This window comes from Pan paniscus, chromosome 18 (genome assembly GCF_029289425.2).
Source record: "Pan paniscus chromosome 18, NHGRI_mPanPan1-v2.0_pri, whole genome shotgun sequence".
Lineage (NCBI taxonomy): Eukaryota > Metazoa > Chordata > Mammalia > Primates > Hominidae > Pan > Pan paniscus.
Window position 1 is genome coordinate 34,385,928 of NC_073267.2, and position 22,499 is coordinate 34,408,426.

The following is a 22,499-nucleotide window of genomic DNA, read 5'->3' on the forward strand; positions in this document are numbered from 1 at the left end:
GTGGCGCACACCTGTACTCCCAGCTACTTGGGAGGTTGAAGTTGTAGAATCGCTTGAACGCGGGAGGCAGATGTTGCAGTGAGCCGAGACGGCGCCCCTGCACTCCAGCCTGGGTGACAGAGTGAGACAGTGTCCCAAAAAAAAAAAAAAAAAAGATAAAATGTCATCCTCACATCAGCCTTTTGTTGTGAAAAATAAAATCAAGAGTTTACTCAGTCAGAACAGGGCCTGACAGTAAGTCTTGTTAAAGTGTTAGCTATTACATATTATAGATGAGCACAATGTATATCATTATTAAATGTCAGCTTTATTATTATTATTTGTTTTGAGACAGTCTTGCTCTGTCGCCCAGGCTGGAGTGCAGTGGCACGTCTTGGCTCACTGCAACTTCCGCCTCCTGGGTTCAAGCGATTCTCCCATCTCAGCTTCCTGAGTAGCTGGGATTACAGATGCGCGGACAACGCCTGGCTAATTTTTGTATTTTTAGTAGAGATGGGGTTTCACCATGTTGGCCAGGCTGGTCTCGAACTCCTGACCTCGTGATCCACCCGCCTCGGCCTCCCAAAGTGCTGGTATTACAGGCGTGAGCCACCGCACCCGGTCAGCTTTATTATTAAATGTTAACTTCATCTGCTTTGTACAGGAATGCATACCCAGTGCCCAGAACAGTGCCTGGAACATACTAGGTGCTAAATAAATATTTGTGACTTAATGCATGAATAAGGGTGGACTTCCTTTCTTTTGCTCTCACTGGAGAGTTGAACTCTCCTTCCAAAGGCGGTGGGGTGGATATTGGCATATTCAGGGCCTTTAGGGCTGAAGTCAAGGGCTTAGTGGGGCTTAATTTGTGGGCGGGCCCAGGGCATGGCCCTCATTGTTTCTCTAGAAAGACGTGTCCAACCCTCAAAGGACCTTCTGAAATCCTGCTGAAAGGTTAAGTTGGGAAGGAAAACCTGCGTGCCTATGTATCAGGAATTAACGTCTTTTGTCTTGTTTTATTCAGTAGTTTCAAATTGCCTTCTCCAGGCAAGGCTGATGAAAGTGCAAGTTGCAAGTTAATTTGAATGTTTCTTTTTGCTTTTGCTCTCACAGGAAGTGAAAAGGCGACCAAACACTCTAGCATTCATGCCACCAAAAAGAGGAGTGTTTTGCAGTTACAAGACCTGGATTCGAATCACGACTCCTCTTAGCTGCCCTGTAATCAGGCACAATTACTTGGGTCTCTGAGTCTCACTTTCCTTATCTAGAAAACGGAGGTATCTTTACTTCCTTCGTAAGACTGATGACAAGGAAATTATCGGTGCATTTTGAAACCACTTAAGCCTTGTACACGTTTTATTTCTGGGATCGCCCTGGTAGGGCTTCAGAAAAATAAAAAGGAGGTCCCTGAGAAAAGGCTGGGGACCCTACATCTGAGGTCAACCCTCTCTGGTCCCAAGGATGGCCTGGGCTGTTCCGCCCCGTGGCTCCCCAGGGGCAAAGCCATGAGGATCCAGGTGAGAGCCCAGTGCTGGACGAGCCCGGGGCCCAGGGGTCCCGGCCGAAATCCCTGCTGTCTTTCAGGTCAAACGTCATAATCCCCGAACCCCAGAAAGGCCGAAACGCAAGGCAACCCCGAAAGACGACGAAGTCAACCTCAGGGCGCAGGAGAGGGAGGGCCAGTGTGCTGCCGACGAGGGAGGCTGGAGCCGCGGGGACGAGGCGCCCCATACAGCGGCAAGAGGGCGGAGGGCAGGAGCTCGCCATCCTGGGTGAAAGCGGGGCCCAGCGAAGGGGCCCGGCCACAGGAATCTCGGTTCCACCCCGCTACTCCCGGCTGTGACTCCAGTTTCGTCCCCAGCCGCCGGGACCCCCCCTCGCCCCGCCCACAGCGGGCACTCAGGCCGTACCACTGTGCCTTCATGGGGGTGGAGATAGATCGTGGGCTAGTCCTGCCGAGGAGAGAGGGGTTCTTCCTCAAAAAATATGATTATGTATAGTATTCGCATGATTCTAGTTAACTTGTTTCCCTTCTGCCTGCTCGGACCCTCTACCTGCCCTACGAAGGGGGCGGAGTGCGTTCCTGCCTCCCCCTGCTCTTCCGCGTTTGGTGCGCGCCTGCGCGGTGCGTAGGCGGCGGAGCGTACTTAAGCTTCGACGCAGAAGGCGGGGCTGCTCAGTCCTTCAGGCGTCGGTGCTCAGCGGTGTTGGAACTTAGTGGCTTGCTTGCCTGTGCGCGCGTGCGCGGACATGGCCTCAAACGGTAGGTAAGGGCGCGAGGCGACGGCGGCGGCGCACCCGGCCGAGGCCTCCCAGCTGGGCTTTTCATTTTCAGTGGGACCGGGGCGGCGATCCCGTGTGGGATTTTTTGGCGCCCCTGTGGCGGGAAGCCGCGGAGAAGAGTAACTGGAGGAGGCTGGTGTCGCCATTTTGTTTCGCTCCTCTGGCCCTCGCGCGCGGGGCGGGAAGTCTTCGCAGTCCGTTTGCTTGGAGTGGGCGTTGGGAGGGACGCTTCTTAGGGGTTTGAAGCGTCAGGTGAGGGTGGAAAACGCCCATTCTCTGTGGCCTCGCCTCCCCCAACTCCCGGCCCCACGCTCGAGCCCGCTTTGTCGCAGTGCTGCATCCGGGCACTCGTGGCGCGCACGCGCTCTGCGGGCCCCTCCCCCTTCGCGGCGCGGGTACCCCTTCCCCGCCTCGTGTTGGTTCAGCTTTCTGTCGCGAGACCCTTCGCGGAAGACTCGGCGGCGCGCGTCCGGTGTGAGCCTTGTCCCTCAGTGGTCGTTCGCGAATGGGCGGGACCGCTCCGTTCCCGCCTGGGTTGCCACGCGGCTGGGGGCGGAGGCTCGGGATCGGGGCCGCCCTCTAGCTTAACGGTTTGGCGGCGGTGGTCAGGGTTCGACCAACGGACTTGGGGACAGGGCCCGAGAGTTTTTCCCGCCTAAATTTCTTTTTTTTTTTTTGGAGACACGGTCTTCCTCTGTCGCCCAGGCTGGAGTGCAGTGGTGCGATCTCAGATCACTGCAACGTCCACCTCCTGGGTTCAAGTGATTTTCCTGCCTCAGCCTCCTGAGTAGTTGGGATTATAGGCGCCCGCCACCACAGCCCGGCTAATTTTTGTGTTTCTTAGTAGGGGCGGGGTTTCACCATGTTGGTCAGGCTGGTCTCGAACTGCTGACCTCAGGTGATCCGCCCGCCTGGGCCTCCCGAAGTGTCGGGATTACAGGCGTGAGCCAACCACGCCTGGTCTAAATTTCTTTTTTCTCAGATAGGGACGGAGAAGAACGGCCGCCCGAGGCCACACCCTCTCCTGGTCCTTTCCCTTTTCCTGCGGGGGAAGCGCCGCGTTTCCTGTGCTGGGAGGATGAGTTGATCTTGTTCGTGTATCTTAAGTGGGGCTTTTCAAAAGCGCTTTTGTTGCTTTTTGTTCGCTGGGGGAAGGCAGGGTAGGTGTGAGAAAACGGAACCATCTGGAGTCCCAGGGCTGGGGACTCGAGTACCTGTTGACTTTCGCCTCCTAAGGCGAGCAGTTGCATGATCTCTGTCATTTGGGGTCCAAGGGCTCTTTTGATTCTCTGGCTTTGCACTAAAAAGCCCACTTCATCTCCGGGATTGGTCAAAGAGTGAAGAATGGCCTTTTTTGAGACTTTCTTATTCTGTGGGTCTGGGCTGAGAGCAGAGGCCACAATCTGAACACTGTTCGAATTCAAACCTGTGCCACTTTGGTAGCTCTGCGACGTTGGGAGAGTTAGTCTCTTGACTCCTGGCGATAATGGCTTTCTCATAGAGTGGATGAAACGAATGCGCGATGTTTTAGAGCAATCACTGATATGAATTGGGCTTGCAGAAAATTGTGGATGTCCACCAAGACCTTGGTTTTTCCAATGGTTAAGGCTTCTGGGACTCTGTAGAAACTTGCATTTTCTTCACTTTTTCTTTATTGTAAGAACACTTGGCTGATAACGCCAGTTTGTTCCTCTTCTCAACCAGTGTCTCATGGAGGAATTTTATGCCCTTTGTTGCAACATGGTCCTATTTTTATTTTTATTTTTTTTTGAGATGGAGTCTCGCTCTGTTGCCAGGCTGGAGTGCAATGGCTCACTGCAACCTCTGCCTCCCGGGTTCAAGCGATTCTCCTGCTTCACTTCCCGAGTAGCTGGGATTACAGGCGTGCGCTACCATGCCCGGCTAATTTTTTGTATTTTTATTAGAGATGGGGCTTCACCATGTTGGTCAGGCCAGTCTCGAATTCCTGACCTCAAGTGATCCACCCACCTCGGCCTCCCAAAGTGCTGGGATTACAGGCATGATCCACCGTGCCTGGCCTACGTGGTCCTTTTTATTCATCAGTGCTTGAGTTAAGGAATTTAGCTTTAATTCAACTCTTTCAGAGTGGCAGCTGAAGATAATGTGATTGTATTTTTCTTTTGCAGATTATACCCAACAAGCAACCCAAAGGTGAGTGCTATTTTTGGGCTTCCAGAGTTTGTAGAGGGCAAGGGTGGTCAAGCCATGTTTTCTGATCACGCTGGTTTTCCTTTTATTTAGCTATGGGGCCTACCCCACCCAGCCCGGGCAGGGCTATTCCCAGCAGAGCAGTCAGCCCTACGGACAGCAGAGTTACAGTGGTTATAGCCAGTCCACGGACACTCCAGGCTATGGCCAGAGCAGCTATTCTTCTTATGGCCAGAGCCAGAACAGTGAGTCTCTCTCAGCGGGTCACCTCTTCCTACTCTTTCTGAATATTGCTTTTCTTTTTCTTTTTTTTTGGAGACGGAGTCTGGTCCTGTTGCCCAGGCTGGAGTGCAGTGGTGCTGTCTCAGCTCACTGCAACATCAGCCTACCGGGTTCAAACGATTCTCCTGCCTCAGCCTCCTGAGTAGCTGGGATTACAGGCACCTGCTACCACGCCTGGCTAATTTTTGTGTTTTTAGTAGAGATGGGGTTTCACCGTGTTGGACAGGCTGGTCTGGAACTCCTGACCTCCTGCCTGCCTTGGCCTCCCAAAGTGCTGGGATTACAGGCGTCAGCCACAATGCCCTGAATGTTGCTTTTCTTAAACCTGAGCAGCACTGAGATGTTGAAACTGTTCCATATTTCTTTTCCCTGAAACAGTGTATAAGTCTCAAAACTCTTTGGGGTCTGAGTCCTTTACAGGGCATTGTGGCACACCTGTAGTCCCAGCTACTGAGGAGGCTGAGGCGGGAGGATCCCTTGAATTCAGGAGTTTGGGGCTGCAGTGAGCTATGATGGTGCCTGTGTACAGCCACTGCATTCCAGCCTGGGCAGTGTGTTGAGGCCCCATCTCAAAAACAAACAAAAAAAATGTTTATTGGTTTGTGATTCTGTTTCCATTTATTTTCTTTGGCTTTTAATTTTTTTGACTCTTCTTATTTTCCATCAGCATGAAAGAGCATATTTTCTAAAGGAAGAACCAGTTTTAGGCCAATTCTGAAATGGAGAAAATGGTTTTGTTTGAAAATGTATGAAATCATGTGATACATAAGGAGGTGGGATTTGCCTCAAGGTCCTGAAGTGTAACTAAGAAAGGTGGTTGTCCTGTAGATACTGCACGCACAGCTGCATATTACAGTGCTGTTAATAGGGATCCTTGGGCCTGGGTTTAGAGGGTGGTGCTGGAGATGGTGTTGGGATTGGCGGGGTGAAATTGGAACTGTACTAAAGAGTTGGTAGAAGTTGAAGCATTAAATTTAGGCTTTGAAAGGAGGGTAACTATCTTTGCCTATGAGTTGCAACATCACTAACAGCTTCTGAGAGGCTGACTTTATGAGTATAGGTATTATGTTTTCTTTAACCCATTCCTTACATTTTCTCTTTCCTGGTGGCTTTTGTGACTTCCTTTTTCTTACCCTGGTAGCAGGCTATGGAACTCAGTCAACTCCCCAGGGATATGGCTCGACTGGCGGCTATGGCAGTAGCCAGAGCTCCCAATCGTCTTACGGGCAGCAGTCCTCCTACCCTGGTTATGGCCAGCAGCCAGCTCCCAGCAGCACCTCGGGAAGGTACGGTGGTGTTGATGTCGGTGGTGTTGATGTCGGGGAAGGCTTGAAAAGAGGGGTGAATTGATGAGGAATGATAAAGGGACCAGCAGTAGGAGCAGTTCAGAGGTGTAATTGGGGTAGGGGAGCCTGTGTTGGGTACAGAGAATGGACTCCATTAAAAGTGAAAGGAAATTGGGGGCTATGCTGTGATTGTGATTGTGTTTTTTGTTTGTTTTCCCTAGTTACGGTAGCAGTTCTCAGAGCAGCAGCTATGGGCAGCCCCAGAGTGGGAGCTACAGCCAGCAGCCTAGCTATGGTGGACAGCAGCAAAGCTATGGACAGCAGCAAAGCTATAATCCCCCTCAGGGCTATGGACAGCAGAACCAGTACAACAGCAGCAGTGGTGGCGGAGGTGGAGGTGAGATGCCTTCAGCTTTGTCTGCAGCCCATTTTCTTTTCTTTTTTTTTTTTTTTTTTTGAGACGGAGTCTCGCTCTGTCTCTGTTGCTGAGGCTAGAGTGCAGTGGCACAATCTTGGTTCACAGCAAGCTCCGCCTCCCGGGTTCGCGCCATTCTCCTGCCTCAGCCTACCGAGTAGCTGGGACTACAGGCACCCGCCACCACGCCCGGCTAATTTTTTGTATTTTTAGTAGAGACGGGGTTTCACCATGTTAGCCAGGATGGTTTCGATCTCCTGACCTTGTGATCCGCCCGCCTTGACCTCCCAAAGTGCTGGGATTACAGGCGTGAGCCACCGCGCCTGGTGTCTGCAGCCCATTTTCTATAAGGATTTGTATTCTCCTGTTTTAGCTTAAAAGAGGGTTCCTGTCTTGTTTCCTAGCTGTCTTTTTACTTTCTTTTGTCCTTTATTGCCTGGCACTTGTCAAACCTTTTCAAACCTTTTAGTGCTACTTTACAATCTTTGTTTTTTTTTTTTAACCATTCTTTCTTTTCTCACAGGTAACTATGGCCAAGATCAATCCTCCATGAGTAGTGGTGGTGGCAGTGGTGGCGGTTATGGCAGTCAAGACCAGAGTGGTGGAGGTGGCAGCGGTGGCTACGGACAGCAGGACCGTGGAGGCCGCGGCAGAGGTGGCAGTGGTGGTGGCGGCGGCGGCGGCGGTGGTTACAACCGCAGCAGTGGTGGCTATGAACCCAGAGGTCGTGGAGGTGGCCGTGGAGGCAGAGGTGGCATGGGGTAGGTGTCTCACGAGCCAGGGAGTATCTTTGGTGGGGAGTGTGGAGGATTGCATGAATCTCCCTGAAGCCAGTCCCTAGTGCATGGTTTAGTATTCTTGTTGTCTAGGGATCTGTGAGGGCTTTGATTTGGGGGCAGTGACTTTCTTTTTACATCCCCATTTTATTTTTGTGAGAACTTGGGATCCTGAACTCCCATCCATACCACTGAATAGAGATTTTGAGTAATGATACTTGTTTCCAAAAAAAAAAAAGAAACCATACATAGATACGTATGGATTGGAGTCATTAATATCCTAGGCAAGAAACATGGAAGTGAAGACTTCTTTCTCTGCAAGGGAAACCGATGATCCCACTCCTGGGAAATAGTAGGGAAACTTGGTATGTGTATTCCCATGTGTCCTCTAGGGAGTTGGTAATGGTTAACCTGACTTCAGCTTCCAGGAATTGGCTACTCTTGCCGTTTTCTATAGTCATTTGAATCCACGAGCTTGATTTGCACTAATTTGACCGACATTGATTTTGTGTGTGACTTGGTTTATGGGGCCAGCTGACTGAAGTAAGCAGACCTTTTGGGCAAAAATATGCTTTGACAGTGGTCTCCCACCTATTTGTTCCACTGTCTGCCTTCCCCTGGTTACTTAAAATTCATCAGCTTGTCCAACTGGACCTTCTTTCCTTCCTGCTGAAGTTGATTTGAAGTAAAACCTTAGATTTGATGTTAAAACAGTTGTCAAATCTGTTGGTAAATAAGATTTGAAGGACCCTACTCTGTCTCCCTTGAAAAAGGGGAGGAATGTCAGTGTTACTGTTTTTGGAAAAAGTAGATTTTTAAACCGAGTTTGGAAATGGTAAGTATGCAGAGGTGGGTGGGGGCAATCTCAAAAACGTGCAAAAATGAGGAAAACAAAAATGAGGAAATGTGTGCGTGTGTTTAATGCAAAACTTTAAAAAGAAAAACAACTGTTATGTGACTGTTAACTTGCTCTGCATTTTATGTGCCACAGGTATGAAAGGTGACATTGCAAAATACTCCGCTCTTCTCGCAGTGTAGAAGGGGTGACCCCGGGGGTTGGGGGAGATCAAAAACAGCTCAGTAGTTAGGACAGAGCTTAGCTAAGTTTGTCTTGCTTTAAGGGGAAGTTGCCTTTGGTTTTGACTTTTTATGGAATGGGGTTGGGTCTGCTTGCTGCTTTCAAAGCAAAAACCACAAAAATGTGTTCAAGGCTACCCCAGCCTGGTGTGAAATGTCTTCTGGGTAAATTGGGGTAGGGTTTTTAAACCAACTACTTGGTTGTCAACCACTTGCGACAAGAGGAAAAAAAAACATCTGCTCCATCGGAAGAACGACCAAGGAAAATGGGTTATTTTTTTTCCAGAGGAAATAGATACGTAACCTTTTAAAGCAAAATCTTTATAAACTGTGTCTGAGAAATTGCACACGTGTGTGTGACATGCTCAAAGGTCAGACAAGGGGTGGTCAGGAAGGGATGTATTTTAGTAGCCACTTGTATCTTTTTCCAAAAACACCTACCCGTGTTTGGGGAATGTTAAACAAAATCAAAAAACAACCTTTTGTAGCCGTTGGAAGCTTCATGTCCTTTCTTCTAACTTGTCTTCTCCAGCGGAAGTGACCGTGGTGGCTTCAATAAATTTGGTGGTAAGTGAACAGAGTTTCCAAAATTCCCAACTCCCAGCAATGCTTTGTCTGATTGTTCATTTGCAGATGTCTTAGCGTGTTAATTTAAATGTCAAAGGTTTTGAGGTGTCCAGAACCACCTCCAGAAAGGGGTAGGGTAGAATGCCACCTGTTGCCTGGTGTGTGCTAACCTGGAGCAGGTAGGGGTAAGACTCAATAGTCATCTTTTACCAAATGGGTTTGCCCCAGGTTAATAAGAGGGGTCTAGTAGGCCTTGGACTGGGCTGTTGCCACACCTGGCACTTAGTGACCATCATCATGAGAAACTGGAGAGTGCGTGCTGGAACACGTGGTGCCATCTTGGCTTTAGGATCCTTTTGATCGTTGTGTCCAAGGCTTGTGTGTGTGTGAGTGTGTGGGAGACAACTCCGAATGTTTAATTCTGGAAGAGGGATGTAACATTGCCCTGAGGATGGTGAAGTTGGTATACATTTATAAAGTACGGAATGGTGTCAATGAATGCAACTCTATGCATATGGACTTAACTGAGATGGGCAAATAGAAACTAGCTCTGGGAAGGAACATGTGCACTACTTCAAGAAAGATTGGAAGCATGTGTGGCTCATGGGAAATAACCAGGTCTTAAACAGCACAAACTGAATTCATGGACCAGGAAGGTCTTAAACAGCACAAACTGAATTCATGGAAAAATGACAAATTTGAGAAGTCTCCCAGTAAGCTGGAACTTTTCTGGTTTGGTTAACTAACAAAAGGTTTCTTGATTTGTTTCAAGATTTAAAGCCAAAGGCGTGGGTTCATGACTTAGGTGTCATTGCGTGTGGGTACAATATTTATATATGGCGAATTCAGATAAACATTGGTCAAAGATGGTCTCTGGAAAAACAAAATAGAGGCTGCATTACGGAAATAAGATTTCTGGTCTGTTCCCTGGGACATGCTTAAAAAATACAATAGCTATTATGTATGGTTTTTATTTTCATGTGGTTTCGGGGAAACAACACGGTTTTAAGGATGGTTTCTAAAGATGAAATTAAAAATTGTTCCACAAGGGTTAAGTGTCTGGTGGTAAAGTTGGGAGAAACTGGATGGATGCACATCGCATGGCTGGTGGCGAGCCCATCTCTCTTCTCTCGGGTGAGAGAACCGGGCCAAGCTGAGTTGGTTTGTTCACTTTAATGGGTCTCCGTTTCCCCTGCCACCTGTGCTGAGGACATTTCCCAGCCTGAGCTGGGGGAGGCAGCATTTTCTGAAGTGTGGAGTTGTCTCTGTGGAGACTCAAGTTACAGATCTTAAGGGGCCTGCCTAGAATTTTCTCCTCTGGGCAGGCGACCCAGGAAAGGGTTTGGAGTGAGGCTGTGAGCACTTACTTGATATTTTACAAGTTTGGATTTGGTGTTTTTTTCCTTGTCCGTTTTTTCCTGTTGACTAACGGCTCCTCTTTTCCTTGTTTTTGTTTTTCTTTTTGTTCTTTTTTTCCATGTCACTAAAGGCCCTCGGGACCAAGGATCACGTCATGACTCCGGTGAGTTCACACGTGGTGGCATGAAAAGAGTGGCTAAAGTGGTATCAAGACTGCCTGGATGTTCTTTGAAACTATTATAAAAAGGAAACTGAAAAAAATGGGGATAGAGAAGGAAGGGAGTTAGGTGTGTCCTTAGCAGTGAGAAGTATTTGTTATGAAGTATTTCTCAGAAATACCTGGCTTGTGGGTTCCACCCCCAGTGATTTAGGTCTGAGATGACCCTGAAAATCTACCTTTCTAACAAGTCCCCAGTGATGCTGATGCGTCTGGACCACACTCAGATGGTTTACAGCAGTGGTTCTTTCAAAATGTGGATCATGTCCAAGTTGGTGAACAAAACTAGTGAAAGACCTGACCACATGAAGTAAAGCATTGAACTCTTGTTTAGGTTTTATTGATGTTTGTGTACTAGATTTGAATGTAAAATGGGTTTCTTATTTAATTCGGGGACCTTCAACTGAAAGTTGATAAATACTGATGGACTTTTCTGTGTGGTCTTGTTGGGCATTTCACTCCTGAGCCCTGGTTTCCATACTGTGTACTGGGTGTTAACATGTTTCAAAGGATAATTGTCAAACTGAATCTGAAATTTATCAGCATGGCTGGCATATAGGGACTCAAAAGGGATGTGGATTTCTTTTTAGTTGTCTTCCATAAACCAAATGATACCAGTTGCTTGATGGATACTAGGTGCTTTAGGTTTTTTCCTGTGTTTTTTATTTTACCTTTTCACATTTGCATTTTCTCTGTTCAACAAGCAGAACAGGATAATTCAGACAACAACACCATCTTTGTGCAAGGCCTGGGTGAGAATGTTACAATTGAGTCTGTGGCTGATTACTTCAAGCAGATTGGTATTATTAAGGTACTTGTGGAGAGGAGTGGGTGCTTTCTGTCAGTGTTGTAGGCTTGTGGATTTCACACATTAGTAAAAGCAAGTCTTTAATGGTTGCCAGCAGTAAAAACAAGTCTTAGTGGTTGTTGCCAGCTTAATTTGTTGAGGAAAGAGCCTTAGTTACTGTTTTCTAAAAGAAGTTCTATCTTAACACAAAAAGTATAACTTATCAGAGTGCCCTGAACTCTGAGATTTGTACTCTATAGTAACTTTTAGTTTTATCTTTCAATATTGGAGTGAGAGACAGTTTTCTTTAATGGAGGTTTACATGTGAGGTAGGAAGAAGTAACTGGGAAGAGGGGAGCTGAAGTTTGGGAATTATAAACCTCATGTTCTAGAGGAAGAAGATGGAAAGGGAGTACTGTAGCCTTTAAAGTTGATGTTACCTCATTTTGCTTTCTTCAGACAAACAAGAAAACGGGACAGCCCATGATTAATTTGTACACAGACAGGGAAACTGGCAAGCTGAAGGGAGAGGCAACGGTCTCTTTTGATGACCCACCTTCCGCTAAAGCAGCTATTGACTGGTTTGATGGTATGTATGAGAAGGCTGGCAGAGGTGGGGCTGGGGATATAGGGCAGCAAGCCTTAGGAAACAAGCCATAGTTTGAGGGTTCTTTTGAGTCTTCCAACACTTACTTTAGCTGCGGTTTCAGGTAATCTCATTTTTGCTTATGTGTCAGCAGATTATAAACCGTTTGAGAAAGGCACGCTTCTCTTGTATTTTCGGATTAATGTGTCTTGCATTTAAAGTCTGTTGATGATTTTTTGTTTCTCTAGGTAAAGAATTCTCCGGAAATCCTATCAAGGTCTCATTTGCTACTCGCCGGGCAGACTTTAATCGGGGTGGTGGCAATGGTCGTGGAGGCCGAGGGCGAGGAGGTGAGGAGCTACCTGCTAATGGTGCAGAGGGGTGATGGGGAGAGTGCAGAAGATGGTAAAGGCTTGCATGGAATGGGTTAGATTTACCAAACTTGGAGAGGGAGCAGACCCATACTTGGTCTATCTGCATTAGGACCCATGGGCCGTGGAGGCTATGGAGGTGGTGGCAGTGGTGGTGGTGGCCGAGGAGGATTTCCCAGTGGAGGTGGTGGCGGTGGAGGACAGCAGCGAGCTGGTGACTGGAAGTGTCCTAATCCGTGAGTGAAACTTAATTTTTTTCTTAATTCTCTTGCATGCGTGCTCTTTGATATATTGGTAATGAGGTATGTGCGTGTTTTCCAAAGAAGTAAATGTCAAGGCCACACTGTTGGGGTCAGATTTAGCCAAAAGCTTACCTAGGTAAGGTTGATGTAATGGGAAAGGTAATGGATTCGGTTCAGTAATACTGATTTTTGTTCCTGACTCTGAGAAGCAAGCCATTTTGTCTTTCTGAAGCCTCAGTTTCCTCACTGTATCTCTGAAATCACCGTAGTTTCTTCCTAGTTCTTGGTCTTGCCTATTCCCCATCGCTCCAGACTGATTGTCTTCCTTTCTCCTTAGCACCTGTGAGAATATGAACTTCTCTTGGAGGAATGAATGCAACCAGTGTAAGGCCCCTAAACCAGATGGCCCAGGAGGGGGACCAGGTGGCTCTCACATGGGTAAGAAAGGCAGACCTGGTGCTAGGGAGCTGGGACCAAAGAATCCTTAATTTTTCAGCGGGGAGGCTCAGGGAAGATAGGGGAATGGGAATATGATAGATCTTGTTTCTTTTGTCCTAGGGGGTAACTACGGGGATGATCGTCGTGGTGGCAGAGGAGGCTATGATCGAGGCGGCTACCGGGGCCGCGGCGGGGACCGTGGAGGCTTCCGAGGGGGCCGGGGTGGTGGGGACAGAGGTGGCTTTGGCCCTGGCAAGATGGATTCCAGGTAAGACTTTAAATCAGAATAAAAAAGTAGAGCAGTTGAACCGAGGCCATAGGATAACAGGGTTTTGTTGAGAAAGTGGTTTCATTTTGAGGGCTAGGTGGAAAGACCTGAGGTTGTAACCAGTAGTGGAGAGGGAAGGAAAATTAACTCAGGGGGAGTGAATCTGTAGACCCACTTGAGATAAGATACTCGCTGGATTAGGTAGGAGGGGCAGATAGGATATCTAGGCTTGGAGAGGCTGGTAACTCAAATATAATGGATACTTAATTTTTTTTTTTTTTTTTTTGCAGGGGTGAGCACAGACAGGATCGCAGGGAGAGGCCGTATTAATTAGCCTGGCTCCCCAGGTTCTGGAACAGCTTTTTGTCCTGTACCCAGTGTTACCCTCGTTATTTTGTAACCTTCCAATTCCTGATCACCCAAGGGTTTTTTTGTGTCGGACTATGTAATTGTAACTATACCTCTGGTTCCCATTAAAAGTGACCATTTTAGTTAAATTTTGTTCCTCTTCCCCCTTTTCACTTTCCTGGAAGATCGATGTCCCGATCAGGAAGGTGGAGAGTTTTCCTGTTCAGATTACCCTGCCCAGCAGGAACTGGAATACAGTGTTCGGGGAGAAGGCCAAATGATATCCTTGAGAGCAGAGATTAAACTTTTCTGTCACGGGGAAAGTTGGTGTATAAATGAGAAATGAAGAACATGGGATGTCATGAGTGTTGGCCTAAATTTGCCCAGCTATGGGGAATTTTTCCTTTACCACATTTATTTGCATACTGGTCTTAGTTTATTTGCAGCAGTTTATCCCTTTTTAAGAACTCTTGGATCTTTTGGCCCTTTTAATGGTGAGGCTCAAACAAACTACATTTAAATGGGGCAGTATTCAGATCTGACCATGGTGGAGAGCGCTTAGCCACTCTGGGTCTTTCACAGGAAGGAGAGTAACTGAGTGCTGCAGGAGTTTGTGGAGTGGAGTCAGGATCTAGGAGGCGAGTGACTCCCTTCCTAGCTGCCCTGGTGAACAGCGCTTGGGTAGATAGCAGCTATAAGGAGACTGGTCTGGCTGGGTTACTTTCACATCCTGCCTGTACTCAGAGGGCTTGAGGTCATTGACATTTTGAGATTTTAGGCTTGATCCCTTTTTGATTGGAGGGTGGAAGGCCCTCCTAAGGGAATGATAAGTGATAAGAGGGGGAAGGGGTTGCAGCCAATGAGTTAAAACCTTAGAGCAGTGCTCCTCGGCCTCTTACCATGTGGTTGTAAACTTGCACGTACCTGCCAACCAGTTATTTAGCATGCTTTTTATTTTAGTTACACAGAGCGTAACATTAACCCAAGAGCAAAAAGGTTTTATTTACAGGGTTTTCGAATTTGGTTTGTAAGACAGCTGCCATCACAAGCATAGCTTACAAATGTGCTGGGGACCCCTAATTGGGAAGTGCTTTCCTCTCAAGTTTTTATTTTTTATTTTTAGAGACAGAGTCTTGCTCTGTCATCCAGGCTGGAGTGCAGTGGCGTGATCTCGGCTCACTGTAGCCTCTGCCTCCTGAGTTTAAGCGATTCTCCTGCCTCAGGAGAATCCCAGCTTCCGAGTAGCTGGGACTACAGGCGTGGGCCACCATGCCCACCTAGTTTTTGCATTTTTAGTGGAGGTGTGGTTTCACCGTGTTGGCCAGGCTGGTCTCTTAACTCCTGACCTCAGGTGATCCACCTGCCTTGGCCTCCCAAAATGCTGGAATTACAGGCATGAGCTGCTGCATCTGGCCATCCTCTCAAATTTTCAAGTGTTCCACAAGTATGTTCTCTACCGAAGAGTTGCTGCATCCTTGAATCTTGGGTGATATGAGGCACAGAAACTATGACTTTATTTTTTGAGATGGAGTTTTGCTCTTGTTGCCCAGGCTGGAGTGCAATGGCACGTTTTTCGGCTTACCGCAACTGCCGCCTCCTGGGTTCAAGCGATAGCTGGGATTACAGGCATGCGCCACCATGCCCAGCTAATTTATTTGTATTTTTAGTAGAGACGGGGTTTCTCCATGTTGGTCAGGCTGGTCTCGAACTCCCGACCTCAGGTGATGTGCACACCTCAGCCTCCCAATAAACCATGACTTTTAAAAGGAATAGCAGATTTACCTTCCCTGCCAGCATTGGGGTGCTCTCTAAGCAACAGTAGGCGGAGAGTGGTCTGGCGTATTAAAAACAAAGGATCGTCAAGTGGGCCTTCCCAGGCATTGCTTTGACTTAGTACATGTAGAGGATGTGGCAGTTCTCTCCGTCCCTGCCACTGCTGGTTTCTTTGTTAAATGTTCAGTTGAAATGGCCTGATACGATATTTGAGTAGTTCACTGTTGGTGCTTTGCCTAGCAGGATTCTAATCTTGCTTTGGTTGTGGTCCCCTGATGCCCTCCTGTTAGGAGTGGAGGAGGTCGAAGCTCCTTGTAAGATCTGATTACTGGGACCATTAGTGTCAAGTTCCTGTGTCCTTCAAATGGCATATGTGATTGGCCTTGACCTTAAAAGGAAATAGGGTCCCAGGTGACTGTTTAGTGCGTAGGTCCAGTTTGGGGGGATCTTCCAGGAGAATGGATAGAGACACCTAGCAGCAGAGAGAACATTGGTGCCTCTCAAGCCAACCTCCCACCTCAGCTTCCCAAGTAGCTGGGGACTACAGGTGCTTCCTTGCTGCCACACCTGGGTAATTTTTTTTTTAAATTTTTTTTCTAAGAGACAGGGTTTCACTGGGTTGCCCAGGCTGGTCTTGAACTGGCCTCAAGTGACCTGCCTGCCTCAGCCTCCCAAAGTGCTGGGATCACAGGTGTGACCCACTGCGCTTGGCCAGAATACTCTATTCTTACTGAATGATTGAAATCTGTCTTGAAGCATTAGGTGTCCTGTTTTTGTGAGTTGGAATTGGGACAGGCTAAGTAGGAAGTGAGGAGGGTGGGGAGAGCTGTGCTGTAGGTCTGTTTGTCCCTTCCTTGATGTAGCCTTCAGTTAGCCCTTTCAGCTTTTTTCCCCATCTTGTGCCGGGCCTTCCTGGGTTTCAGTACTTGGATGTAGGGCTGCAGTTAATGTCAGTGGTGGGTAGATTGACCAGGATTTAAGGTCTAAGGTCCAGCCCATGTGAGACTTGACTCACTGATCTACCTTTAGGCATGTCTTCCTTCCAGTCTCATCCTTTAAAAAAAATTTTTTTTTTTTTGAGACAGGGTCTCACTGTCACCCAGGCTGGATTGCAGTGGTGTGATCTCGACCAACTGCAACCTCTGCCTCCCACCCGCAAGCGATCTGCCCATCTCAGCCTCTGGAGTAGCTGGGACGGGGCTACAGGCACCTGCCACCATGACTGGCTAATTTTTTTTTGTATTTTTTGTGGAGATGGGGTCTTGCCATGTTGCTCAGGCTGGTCTGGTCTCAAAACTGCTCTGGGTTCAAGTGATTGTCCCACTTTGGCCTCCCAGAGTGCTGGGATTACAGGTGTGAGATACTGTGTCCGGCTATGAAAATTTTATTTTTAATTAACTTGTATATATTTATGGGGTACAATGTCCTATTTCTGTACATGTACACATTGTGGAATCAAATCAGGCTAATATATCCATCACTTCATATCATTAGCATGAATGAGAACATACAAAGCCACTCTTAGAAAATTTTGAAATTTGTTATTTCAGCCCTTTTATGCTGGAGGTTGCAAATGTTTTGTGAATAATCAGACCAAAAAAAAAAAATGATTGACTTCAGTCATTCAGTAAGAATAGTGTATTCTGGCCGAGTGTGGTGGGTCACACCTGTAATGGAGCACTAGGCATAAATGGGTTGAAACGGGTCTCCCTATGTTGCTCAGGCTGGACTTGAACTCCTGGGCTTAAGTGATCTTCTTGCCCTTAGCCTCTCAGCTGGGACTATGGATGCATGCCACTGTGTCTCACGTTTTTATGAACTATAGTCACCATGCTGTGCAGTGGCTTACCAGAACTCATTTCTTGGATCTGAAGTGTTGTACCCTTTGTCTCCCTGCTTACCCATACCTCCAAGCCTCTGGTAACCCCCATTCTACTTTCAGTTTCCGAGTTTGACTTTCTAGATTCCGTGTATAAGTTCATGCAGTCTTTCTGTGGCTTATTTAATTTAGCATAATGTCTTCTAGATTTATCGATTCACCCATGTTACAAATAACGGTTTCCTTTTAAAAAGCTGAATAGCATTCTGTTGTGTCTACATACCACATTTAAAAATCCATCCGTTAATTGGGCACTTGGGTTGCTTGCATATCTTGGCTAGTGTGAATAACGCTGCATTGGGTGGGAGTGCAGACATCTCTGACGTACAGATTTCTTTTTCCTTTTTTGGAGACAGAGTCTTGCTCTGCCACCCAGGCTGGAGTGCAGTGGTAGGATCTTGGCTCACCGCAACCTCTGCCTTCCAGATTCAAGCGATTCTCCTGCCTTAGCCTCCCAGGTAGCTGGGATTACAGGTGTGCACCACTATGCCCAGCTAACTCTTGTATTTTTAGTAGAGATGAGGTTTCTCCATGTTGGCCAGGCTGGTCTCAAACTCCTGACCTCAGGTGATCCGCCTGCCTCCACCTTCCAAATTGTTGGGATTACAGGCGTGAGCCACCGTGCCCAGCTGACGTTGATTTCAATTCCCTTCAATGTACACCCAGAAGTGGTATTGCTAGGTCATAGGGTACTTCTGTTAGCTATTTGAGGAAGCTTCCTGCTATTTTCCATAATGGCTGTATTAGTCCACATTTCCACCAGCAGTGTATAGGGGTTCCTTTCCTCCACATCTTTGCTGGTTATCTTCATCTTTTTGATACAGCCATTCTAACAGGTGTGAGGTGACATTTCTTATCCTTCTTAACCATCCACCATGGAGTCTGTAACCAGGTGTCACTTCCTATCCTAGCCTGCAAGAGAGGCTAAACTTAGTAGGGAATGTGGGGTCCTGGAATGTGGCATCCTATCTGCAGTCATTCCTCCCCAGTAGTCTCAGACTCCATTTTTACCTTTGGATCCTCAGTTCTGACAAACCCTCTTTTTCTTCATTTTTAACTTTATTTTGAAATTTTAAAGACATGGGGTCTCACTTTTGGCCTGGCTGGTCTCAGTGGGCCCCAGCGATCCTTCCGCCTCGGGCTCCTGAATGACTGGGACTACAGGTGTGCTACTGCACCTGGCTGTTTTGAAATAATTTGACTTAGAAGAATATTTCTACAATTGTGTTCACCTTCTTATGCAAATACAATCTTCAGTGGCGCTGGCATATACAAGCTGAGAAAGTATTGTCAAGTGGGTTGTGCCAGCACATCTGACCAGGATTTTTTGTTGTAGAAATACTGGATCCTCACCTGAGGCCAGGAGTTTGAGACCAGCCTGGCTAACATAGTGAACCCTGTCTCTACTAAAAATACAAAAAATTAGCCAGGCCTGGTGGCAGGCACCTGTAATTCCAGCTACTCGAGAGGCTGAGGCAGGAGAATCGCTTGAAACCGGGAGGTGGAGGTTGCAGTGACCCAAGATCGTGCCATTGCCCCCTGGCCTGGGCGACAGTGCGAGACTCTCAAAAAAATAAGTAAATTAATAAAAGGAGACCTAGGCTTGTTGTGCTTGTTTTTTGGTTTTGATTTTCCAGAGTTTGAGGGAAAGTTGACCCATCCTGTTTATTGTGCCCTTGAGGAGGAAACAAGGCAAATCCCTACTCTTGTGGGCAGGGGTGCGCAAACCTGTCAGTCTGAGATGGCTAGAACCACATCCTCTATAACTTGAGGGGGATTATCTATCTATCTATCTATCTATCTATACCTATATATATATACACACACACACACACACACACACACACATAGATTTAAAAAAATAAATATATATACAGAGGAATCCTCCCTTACCTATGGTTTCACCTTACACAGTTTCAGTACAGTATAATAATCTCCTGTGCTTAATTTATAAATTGAACTTTGTAATTTGTCAACATGGATTCTAGCTCAGTAGGTCCAGGTGGGGCTCAAGGTACGCATTTCAGGCCAAGTGCGGTGGCTCATTCCTGTAATCCCAGCACTTTGGGAGGCCGAGGTGGGAGGATCACTTGAGCCCAGGAGTTGAGACTAACCTGGGTAAAAGCAACATTTTGTCTACCAGAATTTTAAAAAATTGGGCGTGGTGGCTCACACCTGTAATCCCAGCACTTTGGGAGGCCAAGGTGGGCAGCTTGGCCAACATGGTGAAAGCCCACCTCTACTAAAAGTACAAAATTTAGGCAGGCGTGGTGGCATGCACCTGTAATCCCAGCTACTTGGGAGGCTGAGGCAGGAGAATTGCTTGAACCTGGGAGGTGGAGGTTGCAGTGAGCTGAGATCATGCCACTGCACTCAAGCCAGGGTGACAGAATGAGACTCCATCTCAAAAAAAAAAAGTGTGGTGGCATGTACCTGTGGTCCCAGCTGGAGAGGTTGAGGCTGCAGTGAGCTGTGTTCCCACCACTGCACTCCAGCCCGCAGGCCTGGGAAACAGAACAAGACTGTCCCCCTGCCCTCCCCGCAAAGAAAGCATTTCTGACAGGCTTTCTGGTGATAATGATGCTGTTGGTTCAACACCTCTCTTAGAGTAACGTTCTAGAGTTTGGCAGAGTCAAATTATTTCTGAAGGGGAACTTTGTACAAAACTTTCATCTTTCTCCCTCTCTCACCCCCGTTTTATTTTTTTGAGACAGGGTCTTGCTCTGTGGCCCAAGCTGGAGTGCAGTAGTATGATCACAGCTCACTGCAACCTCCAATTCCTGGGCTCAAGTAATTCTCCCACCTCAGCCACGGTGGCTCGGACTACAGGCATGAACCACCATGTCCAGCTAATTTTAAAAATTATTTTGTGGAGATGAGGTCTCACTGTGTTGTTCAGGCTGGCCTTAAACTCTTGAGCTCAAGCAATCCTCTCTGCTTGGCGTCCCTAAGTGCTAGGATTATATTTCTATATAAAATGCTGGCTAGGAGCTAAGGAAAAGGAAGACAGGGCCCTGCGTGTGGGTTTTTGTAATTAGCAGAGGCCCAGTCAACACTGGCTTCTGTTCTGTTTTTTTTTTTTTTTTTTTTTAAGTCTTGTGAAGCTTAAATGGGAGGTTTGAGCAAAAAAGAGGATGCTGTCCTCTTTGTGGGATTTTTGCTGGTGTGGGGAGATCTGGACCATCATGGAGGGAGTTCCCAGCACAGGGATGGGATTTGGTTCCTGCAGGGCCTCAGAGAAGCATGGGAAGGCCCTTCAGGTGTTAGGGGAAGGTGATTTTGAGTTGTTCCTTCACTTTGTTGAATGTCTCTGAAATCCAGTTCTGGGGCTTGGCAGGAATGTTACCGCTTGCAGTAGCTGCCCTTCAGCTTATCTGGGATGTGTCCCAAGATGCTGGAGTTGTCTGGGGCCATCCGGACTGGGGCTGGGATTTCCACACCCATGGAGCCACTACTAGGACTGGGAGTGACAGAACGAGTTTGGGGGTGCTGCCAGAGGGGCACTCTAGATTGTTCTTGGGATAGCACAGGTTCCCAGATACAGTTCTAAGCCATTGAGGGGCTAGGAGCAGAATCGTCCTAGTGGAGGTGATTGCTAACTCTGAGGTGTACTTGCCATGAGCCAGTTGCTGTTAGGGGATGAGCTGATTCCTGTCACTCCCACTTTAGAGGGGATGCTGACACAGCTAGTGAGAGGTGGGGCAGGGACTTGAACCTCTATTCTTTAGCTATAGAACTTCTGTCCTTAACCACTATGCTATGCCTAAAATCTGAGGAGACTTCTGGTAGGACTCTTTCTCCCACAGCCCAAAGGAAAAAGGAAGCCCCAAGAAATGTTTTATCTTAGGGAAACTTTCTTGGAACCACTTCCTTCCCTCAGGCCTGCACTGGTTTTTGTAGCGACTCTAAGGATGTCTGTCATGCAAGGATGTGTTACCTATGGCCCCATGTCAGGAGAATGATTAGGTTCCTGTGAAGTTTAAAAAAAATCCTGTTAGATACTAGAGATACACAGTAACTGCCATATATTACTTTCTACATGCAAGGCACTTCTACAGAGGTTGAAAAGATGTCTCCATTTAAGCATCCATTTAAGCAGGGGAGTGGTGGAGTCTTCTGTGAAGGTAGACCAGCACATGGTTTGCATTGCCACAGAGACACTGGGAAGAGCCTCTGAAACCCAGAGGAACGCATGCGTATGGGCAGTCTGGGGCAGGTAGAAGATGTCAAGGTGTCCAGAGATAAAGGGGTCAGCATGTGCAAGGGCACCTGGTATGAGCAGATAGTGGTGGGATCGTGGGTATGTGAGGAGAGGAGAGGTTGCATGGGGTTAAGTGCCAGGTTAGGAGGAGAGTTTAGGTGTCCTGTTAAAAATGACAGTCAGCTGGGCATGGTGGTATGCACCTGTAGTCCCGGCTATTCAGGAGGCTGAGGCTGGAGGATTGCTTGAGCCCAGGGGTTTGAGGCTGTAGTGAACCATGATCACACCACTGCACACCAGCCAGAGCAACAGATGAGATCCCGTCTCAAAAAAAGTGAGAGTCTGTTCCCATGATCAGTTTGGATTTCTCAGGCTCTTGGAGCTAGAGGCAGGGAGGACAAGGTAGGAGGCGTGTTGCAGATAAGATGTAATTAGAGATAAGCCTGGTGGGGCAGTGAGGTTGGAAAGTGGTTGTTTGGTGATTCCTAAGGATAGGATTCAGGGCCTCCTTGGTATCTGCCCATTGCTTTGCAAATCCTCTTCAAGGCCAGAAAGGATTGCTTGTAAAGTGTACTCAGGAAGTAGCCCTAGATTCCTGCTTTCCCAAACAGCCTCTGGAAAGACCTCAAGTTTCCTGGAGAGAGATACTCATATTTCCCTTTGTAGGCAAAAATTGCATCAAGAAGGCGGGCCCGGTGGCTCACACCTCTAATCCCAGCACTTTGGGCGGCTGAGGTGGATGGATCACTGGAGGTCAGGTGTTTGAGACCAGCCCGGGCAACGTGGCAAAATCCCGTTTCTACTAAAAATGCGAAAATTAACCAGGTGGGGTGGCAAGCACCTGTAATTCCAGTTACTTGACTGGCTGAGCCACAAGAATTGCTTGAACCTGGGAGGCAGAGGTTGCGGTGAGCTGAGATCATGCTACTGCACTCCAGCCTGGGTGACAGAGTGAGCCTCCGTCTCAAAAAAAAAAAAAAAAAAAAAGTGGCCGGGTGCATTGGCTCACGCCTGTAATTCCAGCACCCCAGCACTTTGGGAGGTGGAGGCGGGTGGACCACTTGAGGTCCGAAGTTCCAGACCAGCCTGGCTGACATGGTGAAACTTTTTCTCTACTAAAAACACAAAAACTAGCCAGGTGTGGTGGCAGGGGCCTGTAATCCCAGCTATTCGGGAGGCTGAGGCACAAGAATAGC

At 47.6% G+C, this 22,499-nt stretch overlaps 1 protein-coding gene across 2 annotated transcripts; it reads left to right on the plus strand.

The window, feature by feature from the left end:
• Positions 1-1,594: 1,594 nt before the first annotated feature.
• Positions 1,595-13,599, plus strand: FUS (FUS RNA binding protein). 2 transcript variants are annotated; one of them, XM_003807495.4, is made up of 15 exons: positions 1,595-2,242; positions 4,410-4,434; positions 4,525-4,676; positions 5,855-5,999; positions 6,221-6,396; positions 6,938-7,175; positions 8,800-8,834; positions 10,324-10,356; positions 11,118-11,221; positions 11,657-11,786; positions 12,032-12,133; positions 12,267-12,390; positions 12,734-12,834; positions 12,955-13,102; positions 13,393-13,599. In XM_003807495.4, exons 1-15 carry the CDS (start codon positions 2,230-2,232, stop codon positions 13,430-13,432), a joined length of 1,566 nt encoding a protein of 521 aa, XP_003807543.1. In that variant the 5' UTR covers positions 1,595-2,229; the 3' UTR covers positions 13,433-13,599. The 2 variants fall into 2 exon arrangements, with proteins under 2 accessions (XP_003807543.1, XP_008957892.1); XM_008959644.4 differs by having other exon boundaries at positions 1,604-2,242; positions 5,858-5,999.
• The last annotated feature ends 8,900 nt before the right edge of the window (positions 13,600-22,499 follow it).